The sequence below is a fragment of the Elaeis guineensis genome, chromosome 6 (genome assembly GCF_000442705.2).
Source record: "Elaeis guineensis isolate ETL-2024a chromosome 6, EG11, whole genome shotgun sequence".
NCBI classification, from domain to species: Eukaryota; Viridiplantae; Streptophyta; class Magnoliopsida; order Arecales; family Arecaceae; genus Elaeis; species Elaeis guineensis.
Genome location: NC_025998.2, coordinates 2,930,119 through 2,946,745, shown reverse-complemented (window position 1 = coordinate 2,946,745; position 16,627 = coordinate 2,930,119). Strand labels below are relative to the sequence as shown.

The 16,627-nt window shown below is 37.0% G+C and overlaps 1 protein-coding gene and 1 pseudogene across 1 annotated transcript; both read right to left on the bottom strand.

Annotated features, from left to right (window-relative positions):
• Nucleotides 1-4,343: 4,343 nt before the first annotated feature.
• LOC105047649 (cytokinin riboside 5'-monophosphate phosphoribohydrolase LOG8) lies at nt 4,344-7,491 on the bottom strand. The gene is made up of 7 exons (XM_010926673.3): nt 6,800-7,491; nt 6,436-6,533; nt 6,254-6,284; nt 5,226-5,325; nt 5,020-5,090; nt 4,797-4,940; nt 4,344-4,595 (listed from the first exon to the last, which is right to left on the bottom strand). The coding sequence occupies exons 1-7, from the start codon at nt 6,908-6,910 to the stop codon at nt 4,506-4,508; spliced, it is 645 nt and encodes a 214-aa protein (XP_010924975.1). The 5' UTR covers nt 6,911-7,491; the 3' UTR covers nt 4,344-4,505.
• A 4,526-nt stretch (nt 7,492-12,017) lies between these two features.
• Nucleotides 12,018-12,824, bottom strand: LOC140858647 (protein IQ-DOMAIN 6-like; annotated as a pseudogene).
• Between the last annotated feature and the right edge of the window lie 3,803 nt (nt 12,825-16,627).

The following is a 16,627-nucleotide window of genomic DNA, read 5'->3' as shown; positions in this document are numbered from 1 at the left end:
CGTGAAGTCTCGGGAATTTGGCTGCCATGCAGAAGCTGGGAGTTGTAATCTTTTTCTGATTGGGTTTGGTTAGAAACCCTCGTAGCCTTATACTGATCAAGCGTGGCTCAAGTGGAGATTCGTCATGCACATTCAGGCCATCCTCTTGTCTGGGTGGGCCTAGGCTTGGTCCAAATCATCCCATTGACTTCGCCTCATCTGCATTGGATCAAGCAAGTTGTGTTGCGTAGGATGGTAGAAAGCTCATCATGACCGATGGAGCAACGTCGGGTATAAAGTTGATATGTTAAGCAAATTTGTATGATTCATCTTGGGCCCACCCACCTGAGTCTTGTGGCTACATTGTTCTGTCAGATCATGGATGAACCAATGCAGTCCCAGGGGCGTCAAACCCTGCTTCTCCAATGACCCATTACATGGGTTCTACAACATGCCCTTTGTATCATGACCGTCCGCATCGAGAAGGTGGCGAGGGCCGGTTCTGGGATAGGTCAAATTGGGCGGTCGCTTCAGGTTTCAGGTCATTGATGTTCTAATGGAGTGCAAAGATAATTTTTTATAATATTATAATAAAAATAATAATTAAATAAATTAATAATAAATTTTATATATTGTTTAATGAATATATATATATATATATAGAAAATTATTATATATAGATTAATTTTTTAATGATAATTAATATTTAAAATATGTAATTTTTTTATAAAAAAAATTTATTTTTTTATTTGATTTCAAGTCTAAAAAATGTCAGGATCGACCAAGGTGGCTAATCTATTTGATGGCCTGTGCAGTAGCCAAGTTATCTTCACTCAGTATTTATGACAGACCCAAATGGTGAGTCACATGTGGCCCGAGGATGTGGTCAACCCCGACTCGGGAGGGCTCGATAGGTACACGTGGGCCCAAATTAGCAGATAAGCTCCATGCCTCAGGGTTGTGTGGCTCGATAATTTAATAAATATTTCCTTTTACTAGGGCTGCCTCATATTGGTCAATAATGATATGATCTGACATGGTCAAGGATTAACAGTGTACCATATCTATACCTTGCAGGGCAGGTCAGACCGGGCTTTTTTTTTTTTCAGGTAGAAAGAGGAGTCGAGCTTAATATATTAAGAAAGGTTGCAGTCTCCAGACCATATAAACACAGATACAGAATTATAACTGTACATCCAACAACCAGGGAGAAAATTACGTGTCCATACACACAAGCTTCTAGGTTTTGCAAGATCAAAAAAGTAGGACCACATCCTATCAATTTCAACACTACTTCCCTGGCGGGAGCCAAGACGGTTCTGCACAAGGAGGTCCGGGTTTTTAAAATGGGGGGCACAAAGCCATCACGCAACTCGGTTTTTCAAATTTATCAAAATAAATTCAATATTTTCCCCCTTCTTTTTACCTAACTACTTCTGCTACTGATCCGTCCTGTGATATATGTTGTTGTTTGCCGTCCTTGTACTATATTTAATATTGATTTCTAGACATCAAACGACATTTACAATCGTCATTAAAGGGGAAAAGATCTTCGATTTTGCTTTTTTTTTTTTTCATTAAAGATAAAAGAGAAAAATGGTCAGTCTTTTGTCACTTCATTTGGACAAGAAAAGGGACTAGCAGAGAGAAGTACATGAAAAAGGTAATGAGATCAAAATGCCCTCAGTGGCCTATGCATCGAATGATGTACAGCAAAAACCATGGAACGTTAATCATGTAAGCAACCACGGTTCTGTAAATGATTTAGGCACAAAGATATAATTAATCAAACATGAAGTTAACCATCACCGGGGATAAAGTGAGGCATTTTTTCAGCATTCATGTGTCTTTAATCATTGTCCGGCAAGCTGGATTTGCAAAGAACCTCCGAGAATTTTATAAAGCTGATAAATCTTGACCAGCTCGACATGTTTTACTCAGCAGAACAGTCCATCTACTTCTAATAAATTGACATGGAAAGCAGCAAGACTAGTTCTCTGCAACTTATTATACCAATGTGGCAAAGTCACCCATGTGCTTATATGCATTATTTACAGTATTAACTTTCAAACATGGTTTTCACCACTACTATATTGGCCTCCACTTATTTGTTTATCCTCTTTAATTTTGCAGCGACCCACCCCATCCATTTTATCAATATATGCTCTATATACCTACTTTATATCCTAATCTATGCCTACATTGTGGGCCAGTTTGGACTATCAAAGTACTCTCCAGCTTCATCTCTCTACTTAACTCATCTTATTCTAATCATATTTGACATTTTGGATGAAAAAAATTGGTTGCTGTCTTTTCTCATGCATTACCTTAAATTTAGAAAAATAGAAATTACTTCTTCTGGATTCTAAAAATTTTGTGTTTCTTCTTGTGACCTTCATTTAATCACCCTCAAATAGGAACCAAGCTAAGTAATCTGCATTTGATAAAGAAATTCAAAATGAATAGGGGGCTATTTTCTGCATGCATTGCCACGAAGAAAGAGACATGCATGGCAAGATACGAATTATAATATTTATAAATCTCATAACAAGTCCAAATCTTGGATTTCTTGAATCATATGCTCTAACTCTACCTAATAATCTTATGTAAACAGGTAGTATAAGTTTAAAACCTTATATCGATCCATTTGTCAAAAGCATGATGTAATCAAAAACCAAGTGTAATTAAATTAATGGATTGGAGAACTGCATGTATGCGTGAAACATGCAAGCGTCATAAGCAAACCAAACTTGAACAATTCCGATCTGGCATGACTTGTTCTGTTCTGAAAAAAATTAAGCAACAGCACCATAAAATGTCTAAATTACTACTTGCATGCAGTATAGCTGGCAATTGTACGGTGACACTGGCAGTCATATACTCGGCCACTGCTGATCAATAGGCCTCTCAAGAGTACAAGGTCATGTAAAAGCAATATTTACCAAAGCTTTTGCCACTTAGCTCTACTATGACCGAACCTCATGTAAGAGAAGAACTAAGGGTGCATTCAAGTCCTTATCACCTGTTGATGAATGCAAGATGTTGCTGACAATAAGTGGATAGCATTACCAACGATATTTTCGGTCCTCAACAGAGAAGATGCTGATTATGATGATGGTAACTAAAGCGATAAAAGCATGATTGTATGTGCTGCAATCACACAAGACCAACAACTCTTAGTGATCTATGTACTGCGATGGAACCAGTAATGGCCGGCCTCTTAATGCCTGCAGAGTCCACAGAGACAAACCTCTTGGCTGAGGAGATGAAAGGGAATCCCACGTACAGCAACCAGAGACCCTTCACACCACTTGCTTTCAGAGGTGCAGACCAGGGGACATCCCAAGGCCCACCAAACCCTTGATAAGAGTTTAGAGCCAACACTAACTCTAAGCTCCAGATAAGCCCCAAGCACCTAACAAAAAAAAAAAATAAAATAAAAGGCCTTCTGGACCACCCCTTCTCCATCTTATGACTCCATCCCCCAGTCTCTGATAAAGTTAGGATGGCTATTAGTAGCCTCAAAAGTCTGCAAGCTTAGACCAACAAAGAAGCATAATAATGATTTCCTGTTAGCATAGATAATGAATCAATATTCAAGAGAGCTCCTGAAGTTCAAGAGATGATAAAAGAGTATTTACAAGCTCAAGAAAGCCAGGGGCCAGATCAACAGCATGGGTGCTCTCCAAGGAAACCATTTCAGTATGTAGTTTTTCACCAACATTGGAGATTTTCTGGGTGCACTTGTGGAATATCACAGAAAGTCTTCTGAATCTGGAACCTATAAATTTATGGGACCAATACTGTTGCATGATGAAACATTATCATCATACTGTGGATTATATGGTTTGCGAATAATCTCTGAAAAGATCCTGTTATTAAATTTGTCAAGGTGGATCAAATACAAGGACAGAAGCAAAAGGATCTAATAAGACACTCCACAAAGAGCTCTGTATTTTAACCTTTTCTAGAGCATAGTGATCATTTGTGCCATCATATATTTCATGAAAAGCTGGAGTGGTTGTTTTCAGATATTAAAGTCCCAAATTTTGTATATAAATCTTCACAACTAGAGTCTTTCTTTTTTCAGGCCTATTGAGTAATTCATGGAACTGAGGCGCCAAAAAGATCAGTCGGTGTATATGGCCTTCAACACACACACTAGATACATAAATGATAAATTCTGCATTAAAGGCAAAAGTGAAGCACCACGTCCTTGCACTATGTTACTGTTAAAAGATGGGATTCTCTCTCTAAGCATGCAGGTCGGTAGGGATATTTTGGCTTATATCAGGTACAACTGTGCTAAGATCTTGACCACAAAACTGCTGGTAAGATTATGTACACATTCAATATTCTTCGCATGAAAAAATAAAGCAGGCAACGGTAATTTTATTAGGATATTAGATGATAGGAGAAACACATCTTATAAAAAGCCATGCCCATGCATGAGGCTTCTCAGATAAATTGTTAAAGAAAGAATCACATTAGAATGGAAAGAAATGATATCAAGAAGGATCAAGATGTCACGGTGAACTTGGTGCTTTTGAATAACCTAGGCGTGCAATCTCCCAGCTTATACGTGGAGCAACCTCTTTGTGCAATGGAGTGTATTCCTGCAACTCAGATGAAAGAACAAAAATCATCAAGAAGAATAAAAAGGGAAACAATTGTTAGGAGTTAGGACTGTAAATATTGCTTTTTGCTGAATCTATCATAGAAAGAAATTCTGGATGAATTCCGATTAACACAAAGGTGAAGTAGGGAAAAAAATTACAAATTCATATAATGAAATTTAGAGTGAAAGGGTACATAACCTCCATTTTTTCTAGCAGTTCTTTTGCAGTTGGAGCAGAAACAACTATGTGTCTAGCAGCTGGCTTTATGAAACCTTCCTTCACACCATTGTCAAATAGTGCAAGCAAGGAATTGTAGTAACCATCAACATTTAACAGCCCAACCTGCAGAAATAGGAATTGTATTATCACCTGTATTCTGTGAAGAAATTTAAAGATGTAAATGCAGGAGGTTGAAGTTAACCGGTTTATTATGAATTCCTAGCTGTGACCATGTTATCATCTCCAGCAACTCTTCCATTGTTCCATATCCACCTTACACATTCAAAAGTGAATGCAGTATTTCATCAAAAAAAAAAAAAAAAGTACATGCAGTAAATTCTTCAGGCATTACTCTTGTTTACACTAGTTTTCAAGTAAAACTTAACCAAGGAGCTGGTGAGGATTTACCAGGTAGGGCAATGAATGCGTCAGCCTTTTGGGCCATTTCAGCCTTACGCTCGTGCATGTCAGAAACAGTTTTTACTTCACCAACAGTTTGGCCAGATATCTGAGAAAAGTTAAATTTCCATTCATCAGTGCTTTATGAAATGAATAACAAAGAGGTGAGAAGGGGGGGGGGGAAGGTGAAGGTCCCATGAGATTGTGCTTTCCATAAGGTACATATCGACTTAAAAACATGCATCACATTAAATCTGGGAAATGCATGAAGTTGTCATTCCTTCCATATCCATTTATGTATATCAATAACCCAAAAGCCCTTTCATTAGATTGCTTCTCTCAAATACAAAGTTGAAAATCCAGTGAAGAGCTAGAAGATTAACTTCCAAGGGATCCTTATATATCAACAATCCTTGGCCCTTTTTTCTTAAGATAGCACTGAAAAATATATGTAGAAGAGTATAAAATCTCAAAACTCACAAAACCAGGAATGCATGGTACTGGATCAAACATTAACATAGTTTTAAGATTGCATCTAATTAGGTCCAAGCCACCACGTTTATAATATTTACCTCGATAAATTGGAAGGTAGATACCAAATTCCTAGCACTTATTAGAGCATTACAACTATGATTCATCTTTGCCTTCCCCCTGTTTGGTATTATCTGAAATCAGATGGAATTCACCTATGCTTGCACCATACCAATTACGAATAAACTGCTGTGCTGCTGCCATATGGCCTCGCATGAGTTTAAAACCCTCTGATCTAAGAGAAAAGGGTAAGCTCAAAGCCATAAGATAGAGCTTGGAACCAATTTTTTCATCAAAAAAAAAAAAAAGCTTGGAACCAATCCATTTCAAAGTGTGAGCATGCAAGTCCAGGGAAAAGGATAACTACCAGGGAAAAAGTTAACAACCTGCTATGCCTATTCTTGTGGTAAAAGATTTACAACCTATAAAACATGGAGATATAGTACATGAAAGAATGGACAAAAAGGACAAGAGGAAAAGGATACACAAAACAATTAATTACATACCTCAAGGGGCATGAGAGCCGTAGGAATAATCCTGCACGAATTCATTCCAGTAAATTTAAAACACAAGCAGTTGCCTTTTTTTTTTTTGGCAAAAAACACTAATAAAGGGTTGGAAAGAAAAAAGAAGCCACAGAATGGCACAATGTAAAGGCAAGAGGACAAAGTTCCTGTGTAGTAACTACCCGAGGACATGACAACCTCCATCATATACTGTCTGAGAGATCAGACCCATCAGTCCCACACTCCCCCCACCATAAACTAAATCAATTCTTCTCTTCACCTGCAATCATAAGAAATGCAACCAAATAATTGCAAGGAGAAAAGCGAAAACAAAAGACCATTCTATCCATCATCCAAACTCTATACTGCAATCCAGTTAAAAGAAGAAGAAGGAAACCGGATTCCCTGCAATCGAAAACTAATACCCAGGTCGTTGTATCTGATTTAATTCACTCCAAGATTAAACTTTTAAGGTTCGCCAGTTCCCAAAATCCAATTCTTCCATCATCCAGATGGAGAAAAGAGAAGGAGCGCAAGGAGGCATACCAGTTCGTGACCCAAATTAATAGCTGCATCGCTGAAGATGGTTCGGTTGCCGGAGTTGCTGCCACAAAAGACGCAAATCCTCTTGAACTTGCTCGGAGCCACCTCGTCCATCGTTGTTCAATCCAACCTCTCCCGTACTCTCCACTCTTCTCCAAAAGATTGGGACAAAAGAGAGATTTTTTCCCCCCTCTGTCGCTCTTCTCCGAGAGAACGATATCCAAAGGAGTGATTTTTTTCCTCAGTACCTCTCTTCACCAAAAGACTGAGATAAAGGAGAGGTTTTTCCCCTCGGTTCCTTTCTCTTCTGCAAGAGAATGAGATAAAGGAGAAATTTTTCTCCTTGGTCCCTCGCTTTTCTCCAAAAGATTGAGATAAAGGAGAGATTTTCCCCCCTCAGTTCCTCGGTAAAAACTTCACGTAGAGAAAGGATTTTTACATGGAGAAAGAGCGCATCCAAATCGATACGCTCTTTTGTTGCTTGAATCCGAGCGGTATCTGGAATCCTAACGTCCCCCTTTCCCTCTGCGATCCAAACAAGCCATAATAGAAGACCAACATCTCTTTCTCTCGCCCAATCTCTGTCTTCTTTTATTTATTATTCTTTCTGTCGTTTGTCCTCCTCAGGCAAACTTCTCGAAGGAAACACCCACCGAAAGGAGCAGAGCCCCCTCACGCTGCCTCTCCCCTCTCTCTCAAAGCCATGACACCCGCCTATATTTATTGATCCAGTGTTGGTATTAATTGATGTCATTTGTCCCCCACCCCCATGGACCACAATTTTGTGATGTAATTCCTACCGTTAGATATGAATGGTCTTCTTTTAGATTCGTTGGACCTCCCACGTTAATCTAGTTTGAAGCATCCTTGGAGGTGGTTAAATTAGTTGGCTTGAAGAGACTCCGTTGTGCCCCAATCTTAATGACCTTTTGGGGTCTTTATTTCTGTTGAACTACCGATAACTAAGGAGCCCACATTAGAGATTTTGCGGACTCCGCTAAGAAAATAATTTTGCTCAAAACTTAAGCAAACCACATTGCTTAATCAGTTGCTAATACCTAACTTGATCAAGAAACTAGATTAAGCCCCAAGTAATCCACTCATGAGGGGTCATTATGATAATGGAATGCCTAAGAGCAACGGTACTATCTTCGCTCTATGGGAAAACTTCTGCCGGTGGAGACTAGGTTAGCTATTGTATTTTTTTAGCATGGGTTTTATAGCATGAGTTTATAATTAACCATTACTAAAAGACTAGTCCTAGAATTATTATGTGCTCCACTTTGACATAGCTTTAGGCACCATAACAATTGATCTAGACTCATATGATTAGGTATCGGGTCTTATTTGCATGTTATTTGTGTCAGTGCTCTATAAGAACACCACTTGTAGGCATGAACCTGAAGTACAACATGGCCAAGAAGTATGCAAATCATAAAAATGAGAATGGCTACAGTGATGGATACATTCATCAAAATAGCATTTGTAGAGCAGAACCCTTCCCTCTTGCTTTCACAATGCTGAGAAGGCAGCAAAGGAGAAAGAAGAAAAGGGCGTTTTTGCACAAGCCTCTAGCTGTTGTAGAGGGGAGAGTTTAGGGGATGTTAACTTTGTCCGCAATGATCAATGAGGTTTCTTTCTTTCTATGTAAATCATGAGAAATTAGAAGAGCAAAGCCCTAATCCCATCTTATATGCAGGTTCACATTATCCGTACTCATCCCGAATGATAGCAGAATGTAGCATTTATGTGATCAATTATTAGACGATTAAATCGTGCAACAGTAGAAGGTAAATGGAGAAGGAGATGTGCAACAAAAGACAAATTCTTATGTACCAAAAAAAAAAAGCCAAGTTCTTAATTGTTCTTATAATATGCTCATTGCGTTGTTTTGGAAACTTTGAAGATTATCACAGAGAGGGGTGGGCTGTGGGGTGGAAGCAAAAAATGGAAAAAGGAATAAACTAATAAAAAGCATTCGAGTCCAGAAAAAGGATGCCAAAATTATCCCCTTGTGGGCAAAATAGGTCAACCAGGAGGTGACATGTAATGCAACATGAACTCAATTTTATTTAGATTCAAATTCTTAGGCTGATCTAGATAAAACAGGCCCAGATATCTTCCCATCAAATTAAAGACTCTAGAGCCTTAATTCAGAAGGATAAGGACTCTGCGTCTATAAAAGAAGGCCCAAACACCAACTATAGGGAACAAGCAGTATTTTTCCTTTTATTTTCTCTAGTCTACTTGTTGTTCCTCAGAATCCTTAGTTCTTTCTAACTTAAGCATCGGACAGCCTGGTCGGAGCCAATCCGATGAGCCTTTTTTTTCTCTTTTTTGGTGTACATAGTAGCAAGTGCACTGTAAACTGCTGTCTCAACAGAGTGTTGACTGATCTGGAGCCTTTCAACCATCAGATCGGGCTTTAACGGCAGCAAGTATCGACGATCAGAATTCGGTTTACTACAATCTGACCAACTTTAAAGTTATGGCAGGCTGCCCATTGAGACTGCTCTTTTTTAAAACATATAACCTTTAAAGTGCCAACTTTGGCATTGCCCATAGAAGGGTCACTATCTGTAATACTGTAGCACGGACCATTTTGGTGAGACTCAATAAATATGTAAGCAGAATTCACAAAGACAAGTCATATGTGTTAGCGAATTTAGGTTGTTTGTCACCTCCTATAAAGTTATTTGAGATGTAAAGACTCCTGCAGCATTTCACCAGGATAAGCCGCTTAAATGCTTAACACTTGCACAGAGTGGTCCTCCAGTCCTTAGAAGCCATAATGAAATTCTACAGAATCTTTGCACAAGATAAGGTTCTACAGAATCCTTACAGAAGATAAGGATCGCATGTCCCCTTCGTAAAGTTTCAGAGTTTATGGATTTCATTTGTTGGCTTCTGAATGCTTGCTTTCAACAAGCTCTTACATGCAAGGATAAATATATAGCTATCCATCTCCAAGAATCGATTTTGTCATGAATACATCGTGGTCCAATTTATGTCAGAAAAGATACATTCTGGTCCAGTGCCTGATTCAATTCCAAAACTAACAGGAGAGTCACACGTAAACCTTATGAAAGCCCTCAGTTATTAATGTGGATGGGACCAGTTTCTCTGTAGTGCTACAGTACCCCCTGCAATAGACATTCTCAAATTTTAATCAATTCCATCATAATAGGCAAAGGAAAGAGCAAGGAATAAGAGATCCAGTTGTTTGAAATCTAATGCATCAGACTAAATTGAGCATTTGATGAATGACGCTAACAACACTGTGCCTCTGGTTCTCCAAATTCAAAAACAGTAACAATTCCCAAGGAATAAAACTTTCAAGTGCATACTTCAAATATGTGGGATGAGAAATATAGTTGATTGGGAAAGTACATGAAGATCTCAATTTAAAATGCATGCAGAAGATTCTTTACTTTGACCGGTTTCTGACATTCAGGCAGTGGGAACAAACTGCCTTAACAGCATCACATTAATACCTATAAGAGGACAAACATGCAACTTGTAACTTGTATGAACTGCTAAGTTTTGCCAGCTACATCTTGATAAATTATCATGATGCTCTCCTTCATTATCAACATTAAGTACAGCTGAAATCACATAGAAATTATTTCATTATCATAAATTCTTTTATCAGATTTTGGGTTCTTTGCTTCTTTACCTTATCTCTTCAGATAAGTCAATAATTATGCTCACCTGCTCATCACAATAATTAATTAAATAACGTTCAATTTGGACAAAAGTTTGCATCATAACAAGTACTCAATACTTTAAATACCACAAAGACCAAGCTACTTCTTTGGCAAACTCACCAAAGTTGACCAATTTTTTCATCCTCATCTCCTCTCACAAATTGCTTATCATTTTTTTCTTTCTTCTTGCAATCCAAGTTACAAATTTCCTATTTCTTTTTTTCAGTAGTGTAAAGATCAAGCTGATTCTTGGGCAGATAAGGAACCTCTAAAATGTGATTCTTCGTTATGCAAAAGGCCATGCCTCTTTAGCTGCATGAGTTTCTATGAAGCTGTGTCAACTTTCAAGATCTGATTTTGCTGAAAACTAATAACAATTGATTCAGTTAATAGGAAATAACTTCGATGATTTTAAAATGTCTGCCAGTATTACAATATTCACTGCTAATATAACAGTACTCTTTACCCTATGCTTAGCATTTCCTGTCTGGTAGCTCGCTCACACCATTTGAATTTGTAATAACTACCCTTTTATAATCATTAATAAATTAATGAGGAAGCAGACATAGATATCAGGAAAAATAAATCGCTCCATTTTCTTGCTCCAAAGAAAGTGCTCAATGGCCATCCAGTAATATACTAAATAACTTGAATGACAAGTTGCAGCCTTGCAAGGACACTAGAACATCAGAATAAGTAGTTTACTTCTAGTTTAAAAAAAAAAAAACTGTTGCAAGAGTCCTTGAACTTATCTTAAATAATCACTAAATTGTTGAATACCATCGATGGTATAAATGTATATGGATATATGTATATATACATACTCATATATTGCGTTTATAGAAACACTCTACAAAGAAGCTATTCTAGCTCCGGCCATCCCAATTCATTTGATCTGCTCCCTTCTGATAGAAACACAAATTCTGACAAAGAAGGTAGATATTTCTTGATCGGCAGCAGAAGGAAAACTCGTTTTATGCTGTTGTGGGTAGTCCCAAATAGAGCCATGCTCATTGTAGAAGACACTACATTCATGCTCATCTTGACCTAGATGATTCTAGAACCAAATGTCACACCACTTTAAAGACAAGTATACTCTTCAAAAACAACCATTTAGGCATGTTGTGGGTAGTCCAGAATAAAACCATGCTCATTCTAATAAATGCACACAATAGGCTCACCTTGATCCTACTAGATAGCGTAAGTTATCACCACAAACTCAAATCATATGCACAGTTCAATGAAAACTCAGGAATCAGCAAGTCCAAATGCAACCATATGCATGGATACCAACTAAATCAAGCAATTAAAGATTTATGAGAGAGATTCACAATAATTGGTAAAATGATGTGCTCGTAAAATATATTAGTGATTTACATAGAATAGAACAAGTGAAACCAAATTAATTGACTGGTAAGCAGAATATTTGAAAAAGAAAAAGGAAAAACCATCTATACTACAAAAGCCATATAAGTAAACATCAGTGCAGATCTCTGGATACATTATGCAAACAATCTCACATGACAAGAAGTTGTTGGGCACCAAAAACAGATACAAAGACCACATGACTTCAAAGTCATAAGAAACCAAGCAGACACATGAAACACTCAACACAAAGAAGCTGATCTCTCATCACAGCTATTGTTCTCCTTGTCAATGCTTCTTGTCATGGACTTCGCTTCCAAGACCTAGCTTTTAGTGCTTTAAAAGATGAAACTGAGCCTGAACCAGCACTACTCTGTGTCTATGGTAGAGAAAGCCACCTATCATAATACTGAAGATTCTATGAGTATTGCTGACTTTCTGTTTTGCTTCATCGACTCTGTCGATTGCATATAGTGGGTCTACTTTTACAGCTCTCCTCCATTCTTTCTGACACTAAGAGGGTGGTTCCAGATATCAGGGTATATGTGCACATGGAAGATGATGATGGAGAATTCTCATCATACGGGAATTCAGAAGACGAGGAAGATTGAGCTTCACAATATTTTTTAAGCAGTGATGAAGGTTCCATTGAAACCCTTGTAGTGATATTGTTCTTTCTGATTTTACCAAGCTAGAATCTGAATACTTTGAACATGCTCCACAGAATTCTTCCCAGGCTTTAGAACATTTGGCCTCAGAAGGATCGGTCTGAGCTTGTTCTTTAGCCTATTCTCTCTGAAGGCTTCACTGCTATGCACCCTTCTAAACCAGCTCCAACCAAAGTTGCTGTTATTGATCTCATGATGCTTGAGAGGGGCCACAGAGGAGTTAGACCTTGCATTAAAGGTTGACCTCCATTGCTGAAAGAAATAGTCAAAATAAGGTTTCCAGTCAGTTTAAATGGAATCGTTAAGCCAATAATGCTGAACCGTAGATCAATCTTTGATGACTTAAAAATATTGAGAAAGAGAGTAAGTGATAGCTCGTTCCCTCTTTGTAGCTCCATCTTGCCTCAGCTGTAACTTTGCCCTAACTTCATCTAGTGTGCCTTGAGTATCACACTATCCTTCTTGAATAACCAAAAGATATTGAGCTCCACGATTTCATAATGCATTTAACAAGACTCAAAGGGAATAACACTTAGAAGACCTTGTAAAGTTCAACAGAAATTGGGTCCATTATTATTCACTCTTTCAGTGATGAAGTGCGACCATATTCAGGCCTCTCAGTGCACAACTGTGTGATTATTTCTATAAAGATCAAATTCTGTATACCAACCTCAACCTTGCAGAGCCACATCAGCTATTGGTGATGCAAAGCACAAAATTTCTACCAGCATCATGCCATTTTTTGAAACAGATAGTAACTCAGAATTCTCATTATCAATGCCAAATTGAGTTAAAACTTATGGAGCAAAAAATGAGTTTTGAAATGAAAGCACCATGCACATAAAAATTTTGGTTTAGGGTGCAGAGCTCAAGTCAAATGCAAAATTCAGATGCCTTATAACAAATTCAGCACTAATAGACTAGAAGATGCAGAAATCTAGAGTGGAAGGTGAATTATGGTCAATAAAGGATGTGACTGCAAAGCATTATTGTCTTCTTATTGTTCTTCAGACGTTCAAATGTTCAGTTCTCTAACCCATTAATATCAAGATTTGATGGAACCAATCTAGAAAACAAATCATGAATTATTACAATTATTCAAAAGCCATTTCTTATCCTAATTAGCAGATATTAGATCTCGCCCTTGTGCTATTTGCCGGCATAACTCTCAACAGTTTCCAGCTATCTCCTTACTTTCATTAAAATCACAAATTTTTGCACCTAAGATTAAAACTCCAAGTACTAAAAATTTCTCTGCACCTGTACATATACTTATTTTAAATTAATTAAATTGAGTGTGGGGGAAGTACCTTAATTCCTCCACATTCGATCAATTAAGAAACAATCTGGTGCCAGCGTGGAAAATCGAAAAAACCAATCATGAAAACAAAAATGTGATTACAAATGACGTGAAAATAATGCTGCAATTAAAAGGTAAACAAGTGGTTGAAGCCTTACAATTCCTTTCCTTTCAAAGCTCTTGGAGCTCTTCTAGACTACAGGTTCCAACAACAAGTTTAAAGAAAGAGAAGTGGGTTGGGGGTGTGGACGAAAGGCAAGGATGGAATACTAAATTTTAACCTTGAGCTACGAATCTAGAGGACAAATTTTTTTTGAAGGAAAAAACAGAGAGATCTTCCATGTCCTGGCAAAATCTCCGGCTGCCGGCGTCGATGCCAGCCCAACTCTTTGTTGAGAACCCAAATAACACCTTAGGCCTTCTCAGACCAAGACGAAACAAAGGTATATGTTGCATTCATGGCCATGTAACTGAAAAATCACCCAACCTTTCTTAGTTTTTTTTTTTTTCCCCACCAAAAATAATACTTGTTCGATTGCTGTCCATCAATGAGACAATTACATGATATACCTCTCCGAGTCAGCAAAAGAAATGGCCTAGGTAAGCTGCTACCTTGCTTCAAAGGCCAACCTGGAATTAAAATCCACGCCCACATTACTAAGCTCGGACTTCAAGGATCTTTTTGTGAAATTAAAAAAAAGAAAAGAGCTAGGGATGCTCTCTAAATGCCTTCAGCAAAATTCATTCTAATTCTAAGCTTGTGTTCATGCGGAAAACCGTTTGATCAAATGACTTCACTCGTATCCAATCTTGCTCTCCTGGGCCTCCATGGCCGGATTGTTTGAAAGGGATGAACATGAAAAGAATCATGAGATTCGTGATTCTTTTCTCCTTTTTTTTTTTTTTTTTTTTGAGAAAAAAAGATGGTCACCCTAAGATGATTGTCTTGAAATTATTTTTAAAAATTTAAATTAGATGATTCTATTTCTCAATTTTTTTGATTTATTTCAATAAAAATAAGATAAAAAAGATTAAAAAAATTGGTCATTTAATAATTAATGAAGCATCTTTGGAAAACCTAACTGTGGACAAATTTTCTTATAAATCAAATGGATTTAGTCTTAGACATGTGCAAAAAAAGATTATCAAAAAAGAAAGATTATGAGTTTTTATTTCCTTTATTACTAAGGAGTCACGAAGGATAAAAGTCCTCTGCAAGGTTTTGAATAAAAGAGAAAGGAGGAGTTCTCTTTTCAACATATGGTATAAACAATATCCAAGATTTATTTAGTGGAATACATTCTTGCTAGTGTCCTTAATAAAATGTACTAGTAGAGATCGTCTTAGCCCCAATTAGATAAAAATCAAATTATTTTCAAGCATTAACACTCTCATGATGCAACAATGTCTCTAGGTTTATAGAGACATCGGGATAAGCCATTTTTGGAGGTTCTTTTTTTTTTTCTGAAAATATGGTCATTTTTATCACTTTATAGGATTGAAATTTGAAACCTCTCGTAGAACACCAAGGGTGCTAGATAGCTAAGCAAACAACCATTATTCTCTTTTCCTATATTATTATAATTTGAAACATTGAAAATATCTTAAATGTGTCGAGAACTTCTTAGCTACAAATTAAGTTGTCTTCTCCATGTATAATAAATGATTCGACTACATTGAGGGGTTTGAAATTTCAAGTCATATACCCGATTCCTCGTGCATCTTGAGAATGCAATAGGATAACTCTGTTCATAAGACAATCATCTTAGACTTTTTCATTTAAGAAAATTTTAAATATCATTTGATAACATGATAAATATGAATTTATAAGCTTGAATATATTTAGTTCTATATTGATTATGTATTAAAAAAAAAATTCATGTATACATTTTTTGAGTGAGATCCTGAATTAGCATATTATACTGAGTGAGAGTAGCCTCCTAGTAGCTTTTTGAAAATGATGTGCAGCGTATCAAAAGTTGGATAATTTTAGTGCCGATACTTGAGCCCGCATGCACCGACGGAGTCATCTATAGTGGATAATCTATTGACTCGTGCCCGTCAAAAGATCATGCTTTTGCCCGAATTCTGCAAATAACGTACATTTAGTCTAATTATCATGACATATGGACTTTGGACGCATCATTATCATTACCATTACTTATATCTAATATATATAAAAAATGCTCTTCCATCTCGCTATCACAATAACCAAATTAACAGGGTCCACTGAGCCTGGAAGTCTGGTCTGGTGATCTCAATGCTGCCTTTCCCGTGGCCTGCCCAGTAGCATATCCCTCCCTCAAACATCAAATAACTGGTCATTCTAAAACTATTATCTATAATTATAGTATTATTAATGACTCTTTTTGCGTTTACAATCTGAATTTATACAAAAAAAAAAAAAATTGTCATAAGATAGCATTTATTTTTAAAATAAAATGGATAGATATTTATGAAAAAAAAAAAGGTGTTGTTTGTTCAAGACACAATTCTATAGACATGCTTCATAAAAGGGATAAAAGTTAATGTAACAAATAAATATTATACAAAAAAAACACATGGTGCATGCATAGCTTTTTTGGTCCCTTCTACGGACGAAAAATTTCCAACAATAGGATTATAGCTGTAAATAAAAAAAAAATAATTTCACTATCATTTAAGAACTTATTTTGCTATGATAGTTGTTGATGCATTAAATCATTCTCAAAATATGTGGCATCATTATACGAGATCAAAGAGACGTCAATCTACAAGTGTTAGATCCCAGCAAATAATTTAGCTCGGTATT

Coding starts and splice junctions, on each gene's coding strand:
- LOC105047649 (XM_010926673.3), bottom strand. CDS start 6,910: ATGGACGAGGTGGCTCCGAGCAAGTTCAAGAGGATTTGCGTCTTTTGT. Junction 6,534..6,799: donor TTAATTTGGGTCACGAACTG/GTATGCCTCCTT, acceptor TTATGATTGCAG/GTGAAGAGAAGAATTGATTT. Junction 4,941..5,019: donor TAGGAATTCATAATAAACCG/GTTAACTTCAAC, acceptor CTATTTCTGCAG/GTTGGGCTGTTAAATGTTGA.